We start from the raw sequence: 19,031 nt of genomic DNA on the forward strand, positions 1-19,031 counted from the left end.
AATCTTGTCACTTGCACTACCTTTCTAGAGATGGTACCATATGCCTGCCATGATCACCGTGCAGCATGCCCTCAGCCGCACTAATCACAACTTGATGCCTATCGGTAGGTCAGGGGGTTTTTGGTTCATATGGTGGCATATAATGTCTCGTTGCCAACCGTTATCCATCTCACTGGCAGAATGTACTCACGAAAACCGTACGATGGCACGTCCCGCAAATTGATACTTGCGTTTGATGTCGGAACGACATTCAGTGGTATATCCTACTGTATAGTCGATCCGGGAGAAATCCCCGTAATTCGGGGCGTGTCAAAGTAAGCTGCTCTCTTTATCATGTAATAATTCTCCAGCCAGCACCGCAGATTTCCCGCACAGGAACACGTCGGTGGCTCTAATAAAATACCCTCTATCATGTATTATGACAAGGAGGGAAATGTCCAAGCTGTAGGTGCGGAAACACAGCAACCGTACATCATTGAGAAGGCTGGTAAGGAGGAGTGGGTGCTATTGGAATGGTGCGTAGATGGCTATTTGCAAGAAAATAGGACTTAAGTGTTATTCTAGGTGGAAACTTCACCTTCGTTCGAAGCATATAGAGGCATCCCACTTCTCAGATGCGGACCTACCTCCACTCCCTGAAGGCAAACCTGCTGTTGAAGTTCTGGGTGACTTTATGCGTTATTTGTTTGACTGTGCCAAGGCATACATCAAAGAATCTCATGCGACCATCATGTGGGACTCACTGGGGGATCGCATAGAATTCATACTAACGCACCCGAATGGCTGGGAAGGGCCCCAGCAACAACAGATCCGCAAGGCTGCAGAGCTCGCAGGGCTTATCCCAGCTGGGGAGGAAGGCCAATCTCGTGTTCACCTTCTGACAGAAGGAGAAGCCAGTCTGCACTTTTGCGTCACCAATATCTTGACTTCAGAAACGTTCTCGGCTATGCCAATTGCGTGCACGGACGAGCCTGAAGAAGATGATGGTGGGAACGCATCGGAATATCAGAATGTCATTATCATCGATGCGGGTGGCGGGACGGTTGACCTCAGTGCATATTCCATGAAATTATCCCCCACGTCATTCAGAGAGATTGCTCCTGCGGAGTGTGAGTGGTTGATGTGGCAACCCCCCATGCTCTCAACATGCTATATGACTCGCAGGTCGCCTTCAAGGATCGGTCTTTGTCACATATCGTGCTCACGCGTTCCTACGAGGTCAGACATTCGACCGTCTTAGCTGTACCGCTCATGGCCGATTGTGTAGCCTTGCTTGCTAATTCGAAGTACGGCGACGAGGAAACCTTGAAGAGGATGGCAGATATCTTTGATAAGACAACAAAATTGCAATTTCGGAACGCAGGCGAACCTCAGTATATCAAGTTCGGGACGATACGCGACAAGGAACTCCCGTATAACATTCGCTCAGGGCAGTTGAAGTTATCTGGGCAAGTATGTTTGATCACGATCAAGCCGCGTTCTCAACTCTATACAGCCAGGACGTCGCCAAACTTTTCCAACCTTCGGTCGAGGAGATCATCGCTGCTTTTGAGGAACAGCGCAAAGCAGCTTCGATGCCAATCTCCGTAATTCCTTCCCATCTTTTACTGAGTCAAGCTCACCTTGGGTTCTTCAGTGTGTTTTCCTCGCAGGAGGCTTTGCTGCGAGTGATTGGCTTCATTCGGGCCTCTCGAAACATATGAGTTCACTTGGCATCACTTTCTGTCGACCCGATCAACACGTGTGAGCTTCCTTCGATAGGTTTTCACCATGCTTCTTACTGCTATTCAGCAACAAGGCAGTTGCAGATGGAGCGGTTTCGTATTATCTTGATCGCCTTGTATCAAGTCGCGCTGCAAGGTTTACATACGGAATTCCGTGCTGTCACCTATATAACCCATATGACGCGGAACACGCTTCCAGGATATCGACGGCTTTCACGGTATTGAGTGGCGATCTATGGTTACCGAAGGGCTTCGGATCCATCCTCACTAGGGTTCGTACTCTATGCTCTGGTACCCTCAGAGTTAAATTATTATTTTTTTGCGAAGGGCACGGAGGTATCCGAACAGCAGGAATTCAGAAGTGAATTCTACCGAGAGCAAGCGGATCTCTCTGGGTGCAAAAACGTGAGAGTTGACATAGTCGCATATCGAGGGACACTCAAGGATCCACTTTGGATGGATGAGGAAGCAGGTGATTTCAAGCATTATTATATTGAGTATTTCATCTGTCTAAACGGAAACTTTCTGAAGAATTGTACACTAAACTGTGTACCATAAATGCTGACACGTCCAAGCTAACTTCTAACCTACAACCCTTTCAGCGACCTAGCGGTTTAGGTGTCTATTACACCTTTAGTTTTGATGTCGTCATGCTTTTCGGCTTGACGGAGTTGAAAGCACAAATAAGTTGGCAGGAAAATGTGCGCTTTTGAGTCCGGTTGATCGAGTCCATTTCGACTGATTTATTTGATTTCCCGTTTCCACAGGGGGTGGAGGTCAGGTGAGTTGCTCACTCGAGATTGGAGGGGAGAGCTGGCGAGTTGAGTTTGTTGACAGGGGTCCTGCCACGGTCGTTTATGACGATGACTAGTTTCCATCAGCAAAGTCACATTTGGAGCATCTTGCTTCGTGCTGACAACACTGCAATGACCTGTACCGACTACCAGTAATGGAGAGCAGTTTGCTGCCTTGGCTAAATAGCCTCCGACAGTACTATATTATTAGGTCCTCGACGCATCCTGTCGCTGCTTTGACAAGTTTCTTCTCTCACTACTTGTTTGATGTGGAATATGTCTTCGAGGAACGGGCGAGTCCCGTTGCATGTAGTCTGGCAGATAACTGCATGGCGAGTTAAGCTCGATATACACATATCCTTTCGGATGGCTTGCGGGACATGACTTGGGTGTGAAGTATGGGTGAGTCTTTGGAGTATATGTGTATGGTCAAGGTGATTCCAGGGTGAATCCCCTTCGTGACAGCACTTGCCGGTCAGTACATGCTGCATTTGGTCAGAGGGGTGGCTCTGCATGATTTTGAGTGTTGGCTGAATTCCTAACGCGGGGGATCAGCGAAGGGACAGGACATTATCGTAGGCGGTTCAACCGATAAATCTCCAGTCACCTTTGGGCTTCTACATTCCATTGGAAACTCTATATGTACAGAGAAGTTTACACCTTATGCCATCCGAATACTGTTTCCTATCATTCACACAGAAGTCAAGTTCCCGTTAACCGCATCCTTCCCAGCAGATTCGGAGATGAACGAGAAGCCTCAGTCTTGTCACTTGTACGACCTTCCGGAAATGAATTATGGAACTCCATGCCTGCCCTGATCACCTTGCAGCGTCCCCTAGGTGAGGGGGATTGCACAGTTCATATTGCGGCATATAATGTCTCGTTGTCAACCGTTGTCCACTCCCTTAGCAGAATGTATTCACGACAACCATACGAGGGTCCGCCCCGAAAATTGATACTTGCATTTGATGTCGGAACGACATTCAGCGGTATATCCTACTGTATAGTCGATCCGGGAGAAATCCCCGTAATTCGGGGCGTGCCAAAGTAAGCTGCTCTCTTTATCATGTAACAATTCTCCAGCCAGCACCGCAGATTTCCCGCACAGGAGCGTGTCGGTTGCTCTAATAAAATACCCTCTATCATGTATTATGACAAGGAGGGAAAGGTCAAAGCTGTAGGTGCGGAAACACAGCAACCGCACATCATTGAGAAAGCTGGTAAGGAGGAGTGGGTGCTATTGGAATGGTGCGTAGATGGCTATTTGCAAGAAAACAGGACTTAGGTGTTATTCTAGGTGGAAACTTCACTTTCGCTCGAAGCATCTAGAGGATTCCCACTTTTCTGACGCTGATCTACCTCCACTCCCTGAAGGCAAACTTGCCGTTGAGGTTCTGGGTGACTTTATGTGCTATTTGTTTGACTGTGCGAAAGGATACATCACAGAATCTCATACGTATGGTTCCGTCATGTGGGACTTACTGGTGGGCGGCATTGAATTCATACTAACGCATCCCAATGGCTGGGAAGGGCCCCAGCAACAACAGATCCGCAAGGCTGCAGAACTTGCTGGGCTCGTCCTGGCTGGTGGGGATGGCCAATCCCGTGTTCATCTTCTGACGGAAGCAGAAGCTAGTCTGCACTTCTGCATCACCAACATCTTAACTTCAGATACGTTCTCGGCTATGCCAATTGCGTGGACGGACGAGCCAGATGATGGGGACCGCGGGATCGCACCAGAATCCAAGGGTGTCATTATCATCGATGCAGGACGCAGTACCGTCGACTTTTATGCATACTCCATGAAATTATCCCCCAGGTCGTTCAGGGAGATTGCACCTGCGAAGTGTGGGTGGTTGACGTAGTGGCCTTCCATACTCTCAACACAGCTCGCAGGTCGTCTTCAAGGATCGGTCTTTGTCACATATCGTGCTCACGCGTTCCTACGAGGTCAGACATTCGACCGTCTTAGCTGTACCGCTCATGGCCAATTGTGTAGTCTTACTTGCCAATTCGAAGTACGGAGACGAGGAAACCTTGAAGAGGATGGCAGATGAACTTGATAAGACAACAAAATTGCAATTTCGGGACGCAAGCAAACCTCAGTATATCAGGTTCGGGACGATACGCGACAAAGAGCTTCAATATAACATTCGCTCAGGACAGTTGAAGTTGTCTGGGCGAGTATGTTTGATCATGATCAAGCCGTGTTCTCAAATCTATACAGCCAGGACGTAGCCAAACTTTTCCAACCTTCAGTCGAGGGGATTATCGCTACTTTTGAGGCACAGCGCAAAGCAGCTTCGATGCCAATCTCCGTAATTCCTTCGCGTCCTTTGCTGAGTCAAGACTTACTTCGGGTTCTCCAGTGTGTTTTCCTCGTAAAAAGTTTTGCTGCGAGTGACTGGCTTCATTCGAGCCTCTCGGAATATATGAGCTCACTTGGCATCACTTTCTGTCGACCCGATCAACACGTGTGAGCATCCTTCAATAGGTTTTTATCATGTTTCTTACTGCAATTCAGCAACAAGGCAGTTGCAGATGGAGCGGTTTCATATTATCTCGACCGCTTCGTATCGGTCCGCGCAAGATTTACATGAGACTCACACATTCACGATCTAACATGTTTCCAGGAGTCTCTCAATGGCTTTCAAGGCATTGAAAGGTGACCTACCCATTTCTGCAGGGTGTGGAGGTTAGGTGAGGATTTGAGGTTGCGAGAGTTGGTAAACTGAGAGCCCCCCGTCAGGTGTCCCGCCATGGTAGTATCATTGTAATGAGTTTGGTGCGGAATGAGCACGTGCTAATTAGATTAGATTAAGTAACGGGCGGCCTTACTAATATCTGTTCTGGGCGTGACGTGCGCGACGGTGCGTGACTACCCGTGTCATAATGAGTCGTCGCGTCGGCCTGAGGCTGCGTAGACAACTCTCTTTCTCACAACATGGTCGATGATGTAGATGAGCCATTCTTCGCAAGCGAAGGGAGCGACGAGGAGTTTGAGTGGGAGGAGGTCCACGTTCCGGAAGAGCAGCCAGCTAACCAAGAGCTCGAACTTGAACTTTCCGGCCCTTCACGATCTATTGAAATAACTCTTCATGCACAGCCCAAAAAAGACGACTCGAAGTGAGACGTTTTCAGAACAAGAGTATGTCAAGGTGCTCACATCCACGAAACTAGGAAAAAGGCTGCTGCTGCACTGCATGCCCACAGAGTTCTCCGCACGACCTGTCACAAGATCCACACCGTATGCCTTCTTGCCAATGCACGGGTACGAAATAGGTGGATAAATGATGAGCTTCTCCATGTTCGTATTTTCTTCTTGTGTTGCTCGTGCGACTGTCGCGACGCGCAGTCAATAGGCTCGTCTGCTATCCATGACGCCGATGAATCTCCAGAACGCATTCGCCATGATTCATAAGTCTCACGTTCCCGACCAGAACAAGCGCGGTCGTTTGTTTGAAGCCGCTGTCGACCGTCTCGTAGATTGGTGGACTAATACATTCTTCACTGTCCTTCCGACCGGTCATATCAGGAATCGGACATTCGAAGAGGTTCAGCAAGAAATTGAAACTAAATTTAATGGATCACCGTCCGGCGACGACGATGCGGAAGGAACGGAGCGCGTTCGAAGTGTCAACAGTCTCATGAAACGTGCTTTGATGCAGAGTGGTTCCCGAGATGCCAGTGCACAGCTTTTCACAGCTCTATGTCGGGCTCTTGACATTCCGGCTAGACTTGTGGTTAGTTTGCAGAGTGTTCCATGGAGGTCCAGCGTTGGAAAACAGGCAAAACCGTCAAACAAGGGGAAGGCGCTAATGACATGTGAAGATGCAGAGAATGGGTCGCACGACGACGGGAACAGTGATATAGAGGAAAGAGATTCCTCAAAGTCTTTCCAGCAGGGCAAGACGAGACTGCGAAGCGGTAATGACTCTTAACTTGGATTTTTGATGGTGTCTGACGATCTGCTCAAGTTAAGGGGAAAGAGAAGGCACACCCAGTCATAAAACTGCGCAAGAGCAAGAGCAAACCCACTACCCAGCGTAGTACTCCAGTTTCGGTTGGAAGATCGAGTGCGTCCAGCTGCTTCAGATAGTGCCAACCGCAGTATTATTCATGCTGTTCAAGAACCGTCTGACCCAAGTCTCACGCCGCCGGTGTTTTGGACCGAAGTCTTTTCACGTGCAGATTCTCGATGGCTTCCAGTTGACCCTATCCGTGGCATCGTTAATAAGCGGCATGTCTTTGATCCTTCGGGGCCTCAGCCTGCAGAGTCCAAGGCGTCACGAATAGAAGATAACCGGATGCTCTACGTGGTTGCGCTGGAGGAAGACGGCTTTGGCCGTGATGTGACGGCCCGCTACGCTCGGGACTACACAGCAAAGGTGTCGAAGGCTCAAGGAATTGGATCCGGTCCTCCAGGAGGGCGTAAGGAATGGTGGGCGAGGGTAGTGCAAGCCATCACCCGACCGTATCGCCTCGTGAGCTTATCATGGTGTTCGAAAGTCACAAATGGTGCTCATCTGTATTGTGAATTTATAGAATAGAGACGATCTCGAAGATGACGAGTTGCATACCCACCAATTAACGGAGGGCATGCCCACTACGCTTGCTGGATTCAAGGACCATCCCATGTGTGTGGACAAATGTCCGATATATACCTCGTACTGACATTCGACCCATTTAGCTACGTGCTTGCCCGTCACCTAAGGCGGGATCAGGTTATTGATCCACCCACGGAGCTCGGCAAGTTCAGAGGTGAACCTGTCTATCCACGATCGTCTGTTATATCCCTGAAAACGGCGGAGAACTGGATGCGCCAAGGCAGGATCATTCGCCCCGGTTGTCAACCGATGAAATTGGTCAAGCAGCGTGCAGTGACGATCAGTCGTCAGCGAGAAATGGAGCTTGCCATCGAACGTGCAAAGTCAGAGGGACACCCCACCGCCGATGGAGAAATTATGCAAGGATTGTATGCGTTCTCTCAAACTGAATTGTTTAAGCCCGACCCCGTTAAAGATGTACGTCTTCTAGCACGCCATAGCTCTATGGCTACTCGGTTGTTATTGCTGACCACCGGATCTGAATAGGGCGTAATACCGAAGAACGAGTTTGGAAGGATTGACCTGTACGTGCCATCGATGCTTCCGGAGGGAGCCGCCCACGTTCCCTGTAAGTATTTATTTTTGTATGCTGGCGGACAATGGCTGATGTCAAATGACTTAGTCAAGGGGGTGGCAAAGGTAGCCAAGAAACTCGGGTTTGACTACGCGGAGGTGGTGGTAAGTCACGCCGTTCGGTAAGTGTAAGCACTGACACTACCAAACTCTAGACAGGCTTCGAGTTCAAGAAGCGCCGAGCCTATCCGGTCATCGAAGGTATCGTGGTGGCTGCCGAAAATGAAAGCGTCATTATAGAGGTGCGTCGCTTGAAACGTTCGGATCTTGATGTCTGAACGTGGTGCATCATAGGCATACCTGGAAGCGGAGCAAGACGCCGAGGAGCGGGCACGGGCAAAGCGGTTCGACCAAATCTGCAAACGTTGGGTCCGGCTCATACAAGGCCTCCGTATTCGTGATCGCTTGCAGAAACAATATGGCTCGAATCCGGCGGAGGATGGGCATAGTAAGGAAGAGACCCGACGCGAGCACTGGCAAGACACCGAAATTCCAAATGCAATTGAAGACGAGGTACGTCGCGGCCAGGGTCCCAGTTAAAACTTGAAAAAAATCTCTTAACATCTGCTGCACAGCCAGGAGGCTTCCTCACTACTGCGGACGATGTCGTGCAGCCGTTTCATTTGCCTAGCAACATACAATTTACTCTCTCAACCGCAACTGAACAATCTGCTATTGCTACTGCGAGGAGTGAAATGTCAGATCGCAGAACTCCTATTGTATCCGAGACGGTCTCGTTGTCTCCAGAATCGGAAGCTCCAAACGGGGTGGAAGATATGGATATGGATCCAGACAATGACCCTGTGCGGCCTGCTGGACCCACTGGTGTGGTCCCGAAGACCATGCGGGAGTTGGCGGAGCACCATGCGCAACCTGATAAGAGCAGCCGAAACGAGTCACCTGAACCTACATCACAGAATGAATGGTCAAATTTGGTTAGCACCGAGAAGTCGGGAGAACAAAGTGGCCGTCAATTGCCCGCCAGTGGCAGCAAGGCGCCAATCTCTATCCCGAGTGCTAAACGGACACGGTCATCACGCAAGAGGACACGAGCCAAGAGCCAAAGCGCTTCTGGCGATGAGGCTAATGTTACACCGCCGAAACGTATGCGGGGGCCAGACCCGGGCACCGTAAGCCCTGGACCCACACGCGTTCTTCGACCACGTGTACCGAAGAGCGCAGCCAAGGTTCTAGAGGAGCGTAAGATGGAAGAACCGTACAGAAGAGCGGTAAGAGACTAATAGGTTAAGGTGATGGATGCCGTGCGACTAACTGGAGCTGTCTGGCCGAGACTTTACCCTATACATACAACGGCGAGCTGTATGACAGCGCAGAATTCTACTACAGTGCTATACACCTAGGATTAGCTAATGCACACGGCGGTCACTCGTTGGTTGCCGGCAGATCTTCCGTTTCTCCATTTGAAGTTCCAGCTGGATAGGGTACTAGACGAGCGAACGTGAGGTACGACGTGTGACCCCGAACCTCATGACAGACTTTCGACCAATTGACGGTGGTTTCTGCTACCTCTTCATTGGTCTCACTATCCGCCACTGGTAGCACAGGAAGGTTACTGATCGATGGTACGCCTTCATTTCGAGTAGCGTCTGGTTCGCCTGTTCTGGCCCTCTTGTCCGGCTCGGAAATATCAGAATCATCTTCGCGTTTCCTCTTGCTGTTGGCGATCTGGCGAAGTCTCTTCTCTTCGCGAAACTTCTCTAGTCTCTTGAGTTTATCAACAATATTGTCGAGTGACAAAGGGGCAGGGAATTGCTGGACTTCGTGAGGTCTCAATAGTGTTTCATACATGCAGATATCTGTGTGACAGGTATCAAAAATGTTGTATGACTCCGGGAGCGGTGAGACAAGTAACCTGTGAAACCCGCCTCATTGAGAGCGGTCACGGCACGCAATACCTGTTCCATACAGGGGCTAAAGCAACAGATACGAGTAGGCCGATCTTTCTGGTCAGGTGGAATGAGCCCCGGCAACGGGCTAGGTTACGACGGACAGCCGGACGTACCCTCAATGCATTCTTTGCATGTCCCACAGCCTCCCATGGAGCGGGTAGATCAAGGAAGACTGCATCCGAAAACGAATAATTACCCTTGGAGAATAAGCAAGAATGCAACCGTAAATACGTACCCGCATCTGCCATACTTTCTATTGTGAAACCATCCTTGCACACGTTGCGGTGGGTAAGAGTGACGATGTCTTGCATGCCGTGGCGAATGAATTCCTCCCTGTGTAAAAATTCGAATGCCTCGGGAGTTCGGATATTTCAATACGCATGACTTACCTCGCCTTCTCCGCACGGGCTTCGTGAAATTCGTAAGAGAATAGGCGGCCTCTAGGGCCGACGGTCCTCGCTACAGAATGTGAAAAAGATCCTGATCCTGTCCCTAGTCGAGCGAATAAATCGAAGATCAGTGGTCAATGCCATCGGATTGAATGAAAAACGTGAACCATGTCAGTGTGATCATCACACTCGATACAAGCTCCATCCGACAGACCACAGCACTGTAGTTTGATCTATTGAACCCGAAGGACGCGGCGCAACAGATCCGCACATATATGGAGGTACGTGGAATGAAAAATTCGAAAATTGTAAAAAGAAACACACAAAAACAAATAAAAACTATGTGGCAGCGATTTCAAAAGGAGTGCAGAGGTATCTTGATCACAACTGTAGAAGAGCGCTTACCTGCTTCGATGACACGGCTACCGCATCTTATGTCGAGCCACGAGGTGATAAAAGCGATATCCGCCAGGTATAAAATTTGTGTTCGATGGGGCAAAGCCATCGTCCAGAGTTCCGGAGTGGGCCTCAGAAGATGAATGAACCCTCTGCCGTTGCGTGATGCTACCTTGGATCCATATGGAACACCTATCAGATCTGAGTGCCTGTAGTGACCAAACCTGCTGTTGAAATCCTTTCCGGGTGTGATCAACAGCGGTTGGATGAGTTCCCTGGTCTGAAGCTTGCGATCAGCACGCGGCATTCGGTAATCATATGCCAATCGGCCTTGTTGAAGTTTTCTTTACCTGCCAGATGATGACGACGTCTCCAGCGGCCACTTCGCGGTTCGTAGACCACATTCAAGTCGGAGAACAGTGATTGTGTTATGTAATTTATTTAAAATTTTATTTATTTACTTGCTTAATGATGTAATTGGATATACCGAGTGCCACGCGGCGGATCGGGGGCTATAGTCGGGCGACGGCTCGGTGGAAGTATGGAGGTAACAATATTCATTGACACCGAAGAGGAAGAGAGATTGAGACGAACAGAAAAAGATCTAATCAACTGTCTTCCCACGGGTCAAGCCTAAACTAAAACTCGAACAATGTGGTTTTGTCCACCACTCTGAAGCGTGAAGGCAGAAAGTATGAAACAATCAGTCCGGCGTGTAGGTGGATCTGCAGCTGTATTGTATCGAATCGGCTTTACACCAGTAGCGAGAGTTTCGGTACTTGAAGAGAGTTGTCATAGAACGTCGAAAACACACCGGTATGGATAAAAATATCAGGGGGGAGGGGGTGCACCAGCGCACCATGAACTTACCACAGTAATAGTATTACTGCACTTGCCAAGCCGATACCTGCCCTCACTCTGTGTATCTGAAAGTCAATCATAGCCAATTGCAGAAAGTTTTATTTGGCACGGACTGATCACTCTGATCACCTCTTCCAGATTGAGTAAACAAGTCATCAAGATCTATGTTGATAGGTTGTGCCTCGGCACCCGAAGCCTAATTCATCTTCAGCCTCGCATCCAAAAAAAAGATAAAGCCTTCGATGGGCCCTTCTGCCAGCTCTCCTTATTCCCCGGAGGACACATCCCTCAGGTCTCCTACCGTCCCCCTCCACCACCGAAATACCGTGTACTGTACCCCTGTCAGTCCTGTTAACCAACCACCCTTCTCGGTAGCACATCAAAGTGACCGAATCAGCATGAACTCCGAGACTCCTCGTCTGTCTTGCAGTAAGTCCTCGAGAGCTTACTTCAGAACGGGAGCTTCCGGACTCACTATGTGGGATTTTCAAAGTTGCTATCGTCGATTTTTCGCAGGACGTACGTTTCCCACATTTCCCATTCCGTTCCCCGCATATACATGAATGATGCTGACCTGTCCCTACCTGTCTTCCCCAGATACGTTTCTTATATGTCACTGAGTCATTCACCGAGCTCCTCGGCAAGTATTGTTACATTCCCCCGAGATATTTCCTCCAACCCGTTCATAATCTATAGGCTGGGACGTCCGGGAGACAATCGGACGCCCGGGCTCTGATCTAGTCCACCCTGACGAATTTTCTGTGGTGCGACAATTACATTAGTACGTTTTCGTTATCTTGACCCTGAGTCCGGTCCCTCTACCCGGTACCTCACATTAACCTACCTTACCTTGTTCTTCTACAGCGGTACCATTCGCCAAGATAAAGCAGCGGTGTTAGCGTATCTCCGACTCAAACACAAAGATCCACTGAGGGGGTACCTTCTTTGTGCAATTGTGAGTAAATTTTTTACGACTGATACTCTACCGCACTCGCCGACATCGCCGGATCGAAACGCTGCATTCCGTAGTCCCGCACTGTCGTGCATAACGTGCTTGTCGGGAGTATATCCCCCGCTTCATCCGGGATAAAGGCGTTCCAAAATGCGTCGACAGCACAGGAAGTCGACTTCGTGACCCCCGTTGCGAGGGACTTTGAGTTCAGGGTGAGTGACTGAGCGCAATCCATTCTTTTCTACCTGCACTCATGTATCTGTGTCGCGAAGCGCTGGGGTGATCCGTCTCCGATGCCTCCGAGCCCTATTCCTAATATCCCGCTACTCTTGGAGGGCACCGGTGAGGTTGAAGATCCGAATGCAGAGTGCAAAGACGGTATATTGAGCTTCAAGCCTCTTCCCAAACAGTCTGCACGCGTTGCACTCATCCTGGACCGATTTTCGATGCACTGCCCCATACAGTACTGCTCCAACGATCTCCTTGTCGAGACAACGACGGTAATGGGCCGGAGCTTTTATGACTTCGTTTCTCCTAAGAATGAGGATCGGGTTCGCGAGTGGATAGATATGGTCAAGGCCTGGGGCGTCAACGAGAAGGGCCAGCCTTCTGATGGGGGCTTCGGATTTGGTAAATTTACCTTATTGTGCAAGGGGAGGGAGTCAAGGTGCGCTTTCGTTCCACTGATCCCGTTGGCCTCCTATTCTCCACATCACTTATGACTTGTCGTTCTTATATGTAGGGGCGAGCAGATGACTACCTCGCGTTCGTCGCGGCGCAAGGAAATTTTCGCATCGTTGAAGGGTCAATTAGCCAAGACGCCGCTCCTAGGCAACACATCGTCAAGGACACATGGTTCCTCCACGCGCGATGATGAAATGCCCGTTGACGCTATATTTTCGGCTCATTCAGACGGCATCCTCCTCATCTTGCGCTCGACGGGTGCACCGCCGAAGTCATGAAGTGCAGGTCTCGGGATATAAAAACGGTTTTTCTGACGAACACTGCATATGTGTGTAATCTCCTTCCCCTCCTTCCGGAAGGCATGTTACATTGAATTTGACCTCATACCTCGGATGTCCCCTCCCCCTCTCACATATCGTAAACGAATCGATTTCAAAACATTATTACGATGGCCCGACTGGTCCTTGTGCTGCGCACATGTTTTTGTTAAAAACGGCGAAAGAAACTCCACGGCACGTTTTTTCTCTGGCTACGAAGTGTATTTATTTTGGTTATAGCAAGTCTCTCCCGGCGAACGATGCACTCGTAAATGTAGCCCTCGGCGCTTAGTTTTCATGTTGACAACAACTTTCCCGGACTCCGTTCTCTCCTGGTTGTATGTACACTACAATATTTCAGGAGTTGTGCATATGGCTTCATCTGTCTGGACCCTTTCGATGTGCCTTGGTAATCATATGTAGTTTCTCCGCGGCACCCTTCTTCTCAGGGGAACAATAATGTGCGTAGGCCCGCCTTACGTACATGAGAAATGACAACATGGACCTCTGGGTCTGTCTGGGATATTCCGGGCCGGTCTGCACTGTGGAGCGCCACTGCACAAAGCTCGCTGGAAAGGCACGCGATGACACGTTTTGAGGGTCGTCTGCTGTGCGTACCGATCTAAGACACATCCATACGTCCGATTTGAAGTCCTGGAAGGCCCATCTAGACATGATTCTATCCATGCATTTGGTGAATTGTGAACCGTTGTCAGAGTAAATAGGGGCATTAGCCTACGATCTGAGATATCTGCCAGATCGAATTTTATCACGGGTTGTTATAGGCTGTTATCTTGGTAATGTGTAGATCCAACGTCGTACGAAGGCTTGCATTTTTAGAGCCAGATCGTAATAATAGCCTAGCTGTATACACAACTTCCATTCTGATGTGATGGATGTTGACGTAACATAGTAAGCTAGCGGACGAACAGCAACCAGTAATGCATGGATATATTCTGCGTACAGTCATTCAACCGCTCTGGCAACCAGCTTTTTTTTTCCATTCGCCGAGGCTGCATTGTCCCACTGATCCTAGGAAAAGATGAAGGCCGATCGTACGCCGAATTGACAAGTAATAGAAGTTGAGCCGTTTGAGGCGCAGATTATCTTACGACTGTGATAGGTGGATCCAAGGCTATCTGTCGCCAGCTGTCGGATCTGTGAGTTGGTCGAGCTTGATTCGCTGCAGCTATGACAGGTTCGGACGTTCTTGTGACACGGACGTCCGAATCGAAGTGGGATGAAAAGTGTATGAACGCCCACCGAGTTGAATATGTGGCATTCGTGATCGGTGGGACCAAGTGCCAGCTAGTGCCAGTCATGCCAAATTCTATTGGATGAGCATGATGTATTTAGATATCGTCGCTAGGAGAATCTAGGAACGAGGCATGAGCGCTGGTCATGCCATCGACCTCTGACAGGTGCAATGTTGAATTTGCATGCTCAGTGTACGTTGCGATTGGTACGAAAGCGAAAAAACTCTTTCAGCGACGGCATTTGCGTCTTTTCCTTTCCTTTTCCCTTTTTACTCCGTTTCCTTTTTCTCTGGGTTGACAGGCCCGTGGCAGGGGCCTACAGTGGTCGTGGAGGTCAGGTGGCGTAAGATATAAAGTGACAAATCCGGTGGGATGGGGCACCTGTCATTTCTGTTGACCCGTGAAGTAGAATGCTGTTGATTATGCCTTATCCAAATTTAGAATCAAGGGGTCATGAGCTGCAGGCGGGCGGATTCTTGCATATGTTGGGGTGCCATATCCATGTGGACCGTGTCCTGCGGAAAAGGCGGTGCCTGGTATGGAGGAAATGAGCCGTGTTTGTGGTAAGTGGGTACACCCTTCAAGATCCTGATGGGATATGTATCTGTAAACGCTGGCGGTGGGAACGAGGCGAGGCATGTGTACCGCAAGGAAACGTGTACCTGTGTATCTATTAGTAGCCCGCCCAAACGCCCCTTCCATCTACCCCACTCAGTAGGGGAAGAACGGACAAATTGATGGTGGGTGTGATATCCCTGAGCAGGTTTCATCTTATCAGATGGATGTATCTATGTGATAGTTCGACTTGGGATGGAATGTGAGGCTGCTGAGCTGGTCACCAGTCTCCTTCCGAGTCCAACCGAGATCGAAGCCATATGGGACTATGTACATACGAATCATTATGGGCGTCCGTCGTTGGAGGCTCTTCCCCGTCGTTACCAAACTTACAACGCCGAAAACCAGGGGATGTTTCCCGAAAAGGCAATACCATCCATCGGTTCAACTGAATAAGACTCTGGGTGTGTGCAAGTCCGTCGATGGTGGCGGCGTCGGATGCAGGCTGGCAGTTCATGGCGGTGTTGTTATCGACACGTCCTATAGGACAGCCTGGCAGAGAGAGAGAGGATTGGTACAATAAGTAAATGACTGATGCTGTGAGAGCATTGCCGTCAATTGTACCACGTTCAGTTTTTTTTTCTTGCCGTGTTCTTGTTTCATTCCGGTTAGTGTGGCTGCGCGCGCTTGTCTGGGCTGAGTTGCTACTCTGCCCAGTGCCATGTCTCCCCGTCGCTCGACTGCCTCTGCTGCAATGAGTTCAGATATCGTCATGGGCCCTCCTCCCCCTCCCGCTGCTCTTATCCAGACCCCCGCACAGCAGCAGCCACCTGCGAAAGATAATCAAGACGTCAATGAAAAGTATAGAAAACTAAAACGTCGCTATTTCGATCTCGAGGAGGTGATTCAACAACCTCCTCTGCAACCCCCTGCTCATCGTTGTTCATATCTTCCCAACAGAAACTCAAGGAGACACAGCACGAACTTAGACTATCCGGCGAACGCAATGTCAAAATGAAAGAAGAGAGAGAGTACGTCGTTACCTTTTCGATATTACCCGATGGATGGAACAACTGATCATCTCTGCTATGCTAGATTGATCTTGCAGAGGGTGCACGAACTAGAGACACGTTCTGAACCGAACATACCGTCAGCACAATGGCCCCACGCCAGTGCATTTCCTCGTTCTCTTCTCTCTGCTCGCTCTCGCGCCTTGTTCGTCAGCAACCTCCGTCAAGCCATGGCAGAAGAAGAGGCGGATGATCACAGCGTTGACCCGCTGCTGTCGTCCCGGCATCTCGGCCCACTCTCTCATAAACATACTGAGGACGAGTTCCGCGAACGCGCTATGGCCACCACCGAAGACGATGTTGGTGAAGGTCGCCGTCAGGCTAAACGGTCGCGTGGATCAGCCAAGGGTAAAGATCAGCCGTCACCTCAACCACAGCCGTCTGTTGCTTCGAGTAATCAGTCACTCAACCTTCATCTCGAACCCACTCCTCCTAACGAAATAGGCGCTCCATCTCTCTTAGTGTCAAATAAGGGCACAAAGTTGCGATTAAAACCGCCTGTAAAACCAGCAGAATCTGACATGGCTCACACTCCGTCTCCGCTGTCGCCTATCATGTCTCCTCACGAGGAGCATCCCAACCCTTACAACGCTGGTCCATACAACAACGGAAATGCAGGGCAGCATCCTCCGTCACTTGGTCCAAGTGTTTCCACACCTCGACAGTCTATAGCACTTGCTCCATCGACTTCTCCCGCTGCCTCGGTTCAACCTTCCGAGATTCAGCGTCATGCCAAGCCAAAGCGGCTAAAAGCCCATACCGTCACAACCAAAAGCTACAGCATTCCCAATGTTCCACGTGACAAAAAGGGAAATCCCGTGCTGCCGTTGACCGTCGGTATCATGACTGTGATCAATCTCGGAGAAGTATGCATGCGCGAGCATTTCCATACAGAGCGATATATCTTCCCTGTTGGGTATGAAGTTACTCGGTACGTATACTTGTCCGCTATCATGCTCCGTCCCGTTTACAGATTTGGTGCAGGCGATATCACTCTACCGTAGATCCCCAACAAGAAGCTGTGTACCGGTGTTCCATCCTGGACGGCGGAGATGGCCCAAAGTTCAAAATCGTCGGGTCAGACGCACCAACCCGTTCTATCATCGCCGGGACCGCGACAGGTGCATGGTCTAACATCGTCAAGCAGGCCAATGCGATAAGGAACAGGCAACACTCCAACTCAGTCTCGGGTCCAGACTTTTTTGGGCTTGGCCAAAACACGATCAAACACCTCATTCAGCAACTTCCCAATGCGGACCGGTTGAGGGATTATGTATGGCAGAACTTCGTGGAGGGAGGGTAAGTAGTTCATTTTTAAATTTTCCTCCTTTGCGTTAGTCACACGCGTCGACTCGTTTTTCCATGCTTGATCGCAACCCATGCGTGGCTGTTTCGTTCCCCTTGTTTCCACCGCCACGCTTTCGTCCGTCCCTTTTTGCGTCATTTCTTATATCTTTTTCCCTTTTCCTTCGAATATGACGTGATCGTGATGTGACACAGACCTTTAGGCGGTAGGCACGCAGCCGTCACCCCTGCACTCCCCAAGGACCGTTTGGACTCTGCACCGGGTGCAGGGACACAAAATGCGCATGAAAGCGGTGGAGAGGAAGGAGGGAGCACGTCCCATTCAAGTCATGATCATCATCAAGAAATTGAAAGTGTCGACTTGCATCATAATTATAATCAGCAGCATCAGCCACGTCATCACCAACAGTCACGCGGGGACCTCGCGTTGTCACCGTGTCCAACTTCATCCAATCATCCGGTTCCGTCGGCATCGTCCTATTCACTGTCTCAATCATATAGTGGTATTGTCCATACGCCGTCGTCTTCGTCCTTGTCTTCGCAGTCTCCTTCGTCAGCAGGATCCGTCACTGATACGCTTCCCGTACGTGAGTATCGGGTGAGTGGGTTGTAGCAAGGGGTCGTGACGCCCAAAGCACCGATGACAAACCTTCTGAGTGGTGATGGCAACGAGGATAACTACACGGCGAGGGGAGCAAGCCACATGGGACTGTCTAGGACGCGGTGGCGCGGACAACATTCGCAAGCCTTCAATTTTCCATTACAAGAAATAAACACGAACACCCTAACTGCATTACCTCGTCGCTCTTTGGGCTCCCTTCGGCCGCTCTCTCTTTCCAAATCTTTCTTCACCATCACACTCTACAACTAACGTTGCGCACTGCTTCACAACCATCACCTCGTACACGGTACCAATCCTTCTCCACACGCTCATCTACCGCGCTCCAAATTTGTTGTTTTGCTCATATCACCTCCGCACGTGTACGATCTCGAACCTGTCTAACCATAACTATCTTTACGTTTGGCATAATCTTCTGGTCTCTCTCAACGCCTACTTCTTGGCTCAGGGCGCACGCGTTTTAGTCTTTTCTTTTCTTTTCTTTCTCCCCGTCTTCTTGTGATAAGCATTGGTGTTATGGATATGCAGTCTCCCCTGGGAATTCCCCGTCGACAGGAAGATTTATGACAGTGGTATGTCACTAACAACACGACCCGATCTAGACTGGATTACGGCGCGAACCAGTGGTTGACTCCTCCATCTTGTCGAACGACATATTCTTTCCAGCCCTCACCGCAGCGCCCCCCGAGATCATGCTCACTCTGGCGGGGCCTGCCGCATCTGAAGTAGGTCCACTAGAGACCTTGCGCAAGCTGGCCCTGGCATACCAGACATGTTTCTGGCAGCTGTTTTTTTGGGGGGCCGGCTGGGTATGGGCAAGAGTGAGAAGAGCTCCTGCGTGAGTTCGGGTTTATGCCTTCCTAAGGACTTCTGCGGCGAGGCTATTGCTGTTTGGAGTAGTATATAGGGCAGACATTTCTTCTTCTAGCGGCTTTATGAGATTTGGGATGTACTGGAGTTGCATTGTAACGCGCCTCGTCAATCCGTGATGACAGAGACCTGTTGACAAGCTGTACCCA

The 19,031-nt window shown here is 49.9% G+C and overlaps 6 protein-coding genes across 6 annotated transcripts; 5 read left to right on the forward strand and 1 right to left on the reverse strand.

The window, feature by feature from the left end:
* Positions 1–180: 180 nt before the first annotated feature.
* On the forward strand, positions 181–2,437 carry F5J12DRAFT_902965 (uncharacterized protein; the record flags this gene model as incomplete). Its single annotated transcript, XM_051748344.1, has 10 exons — positions 181–314; positions 363–515; positions 565–1,109; positions 1,165–1,233; positions 1,268–1,448; positions 1,496–1,586; positions 1,637–1,743; positions 1,792–1,996; positions 2,052–2,196; positions 2,256–2,437. The coding sequence occupies 10 exons, from the start codon at positions 181–183 to the stop codon at positions 2,435–2,437; spliced, it is 1,812 nt and encodes a 603-aa protein (XP_051604061.1).
* Positions 2,438–3,150: 713 nt separating this feature from the next.
* Positions 3,151–5,229, forward strand: F5J12DRAFT_294005 (uncharacterized protein). Its single transcript, XM_051738771.1, has 8 exons — positions 3,151–3,160; positions 3,218–3,565; positions 3,614–3,766; positions 3,816–4,366; positions 4,415–4,468; positions 4,518–4,698; positions 4,746–4,994; positions 5,043–5,229. The coding sequence occupies exons 2-8, from the start codon at positions 3,324–3,326 to the stop codon at positions 5,116–5,118; spliced, it is 1,506 nt and encodes a 501-aa protein (XP_051604062.1). The 5' UTR covers positions 3,151–3,160; positions 3,218–3,323; the 3' UTR covers positions 5,119–5,229.
* A 158-nt stretch (positions 5,230–5,387) lies between these two features.
* Positions 5,388–9,010, forward strand: F5J12DRAFT_293951 (uncharacterized protein). The gene is made up of 12 exons (XM_051738770.1): positions 5,388–5,644; positions 5,699–5,825; positions 5,881–6,445; positions 6,496–6,594; positions 6,650–7,002; positions 7,064–7,155; positions 7,209–7,542; positions 7,612–7,693; positions 7,748–7,803; positions 7,854–7,940; positions 7,993–8,211; positions 8,274–9,010. The coding sequence occupies exons 1-12, from the start codon at positions 5,463–5,465 to the stop codon at positions 8,937–8,939; spliced, it is 2,862 nt and encodes a 953-aa protein (XP_051604063.1). The 5' UTR covers positions 5,388–5,462; the 3' UTR covers positions 8,940–9,010.
* F5J12DRAFT_800729 (tRNA methyltransferase complex subunit Cpd1) lies at positions 8,751–10,825 on the reverse strand. The gene is made up of 8 exons (XM_051744338.1): positions 10,744–10,825; positions 10,403–10,673; positions 9,998–10,100; positions 9,844–9,941; positions 9,722–9,780; positions 9,572–9,662; positions 8,937–9,515; positions 8,751–8,888 (listed from the first exon to the last, which is right to left on the reverse strand). Exons 1-7 carry the CDS (start codon positions 10,795–10,797, stop codon positions 9,082–9,084), a joined length of 1,110 nt encoding a protein of 369 aa, XP_051604064.1. The 5' UTR covers positions 10,798–10,825; the 3' UTR covers positions 8,751–8,888; positions 8,937–9,081.
* Positions 10,826–11,261: 436 nt separating this feature from the next.
* On the forward strand, positions 11,262–13,637 carry F5J12DRAFT_800739 (uncharacterized protein). The gene is made up of 10 exons (XM_051744339.1): positions 11,262–11,311; positions 11,368–11,683; positions 11,748–11,773; positions 11,852–11,894; positions 11,951–12,035; positions 12,119–12,209; positions 12,284–12,418; positions 12,479–12,873; positions 12,949–13,218; positions 13,393–13,637. The coding sequence occupies exons 2-9, from the start codon at positions 11,497–11,499 to the stop codon at positions 13,166–13,168; spliced, it is 1,182 nt and encodes a 393-aa protein (XP_051604065.1). The 5' UTR covers positions 11,262–11,311; positions 11,368–11,496; the 3' UTR covers positions 13,169–13,218; positions 13,393–13,637.
* A 2,102-nt stretch (positions 13,638–15,739) lies between these two features.
* On the forward strand, positions 15,740–17,391 carry F5J12DRAFT_713621 (FYRN-domain-containing protein; the record flags this gene model as incomplete). Its single annotated transcript, XM_051740847.1, has 4 exons — positions 15,740–15,919; positions 15,979–16,049; positions 16,114–17,019; positions 17,073–17,391. 4 exons carry the CDS (start codon positions 15,740–15,742, stop codon positions 17,389–17,391), a joined length of 1,476 nt encoding a protein of 491 aa, XP_051604066.1.
* Positions 17,392–19,031: the final 1,640 nt, after the last annotated feature.

Source organism: Pisolithus orientalis (assembly GCF_024613125.1).
Source record: "Pisolithus orientalis strain OTSU chromosome Unknown F5J12scaffold_3, whole genome shotgun sequence".
Taxonomy (NCBI): domain Eukaryota; kingdom Fungi; phylum Basidiomycota; class Agaricomycetes; order Boletales; family Pisolithaceae; genus Pisolithus; species Pisolithus orientalis.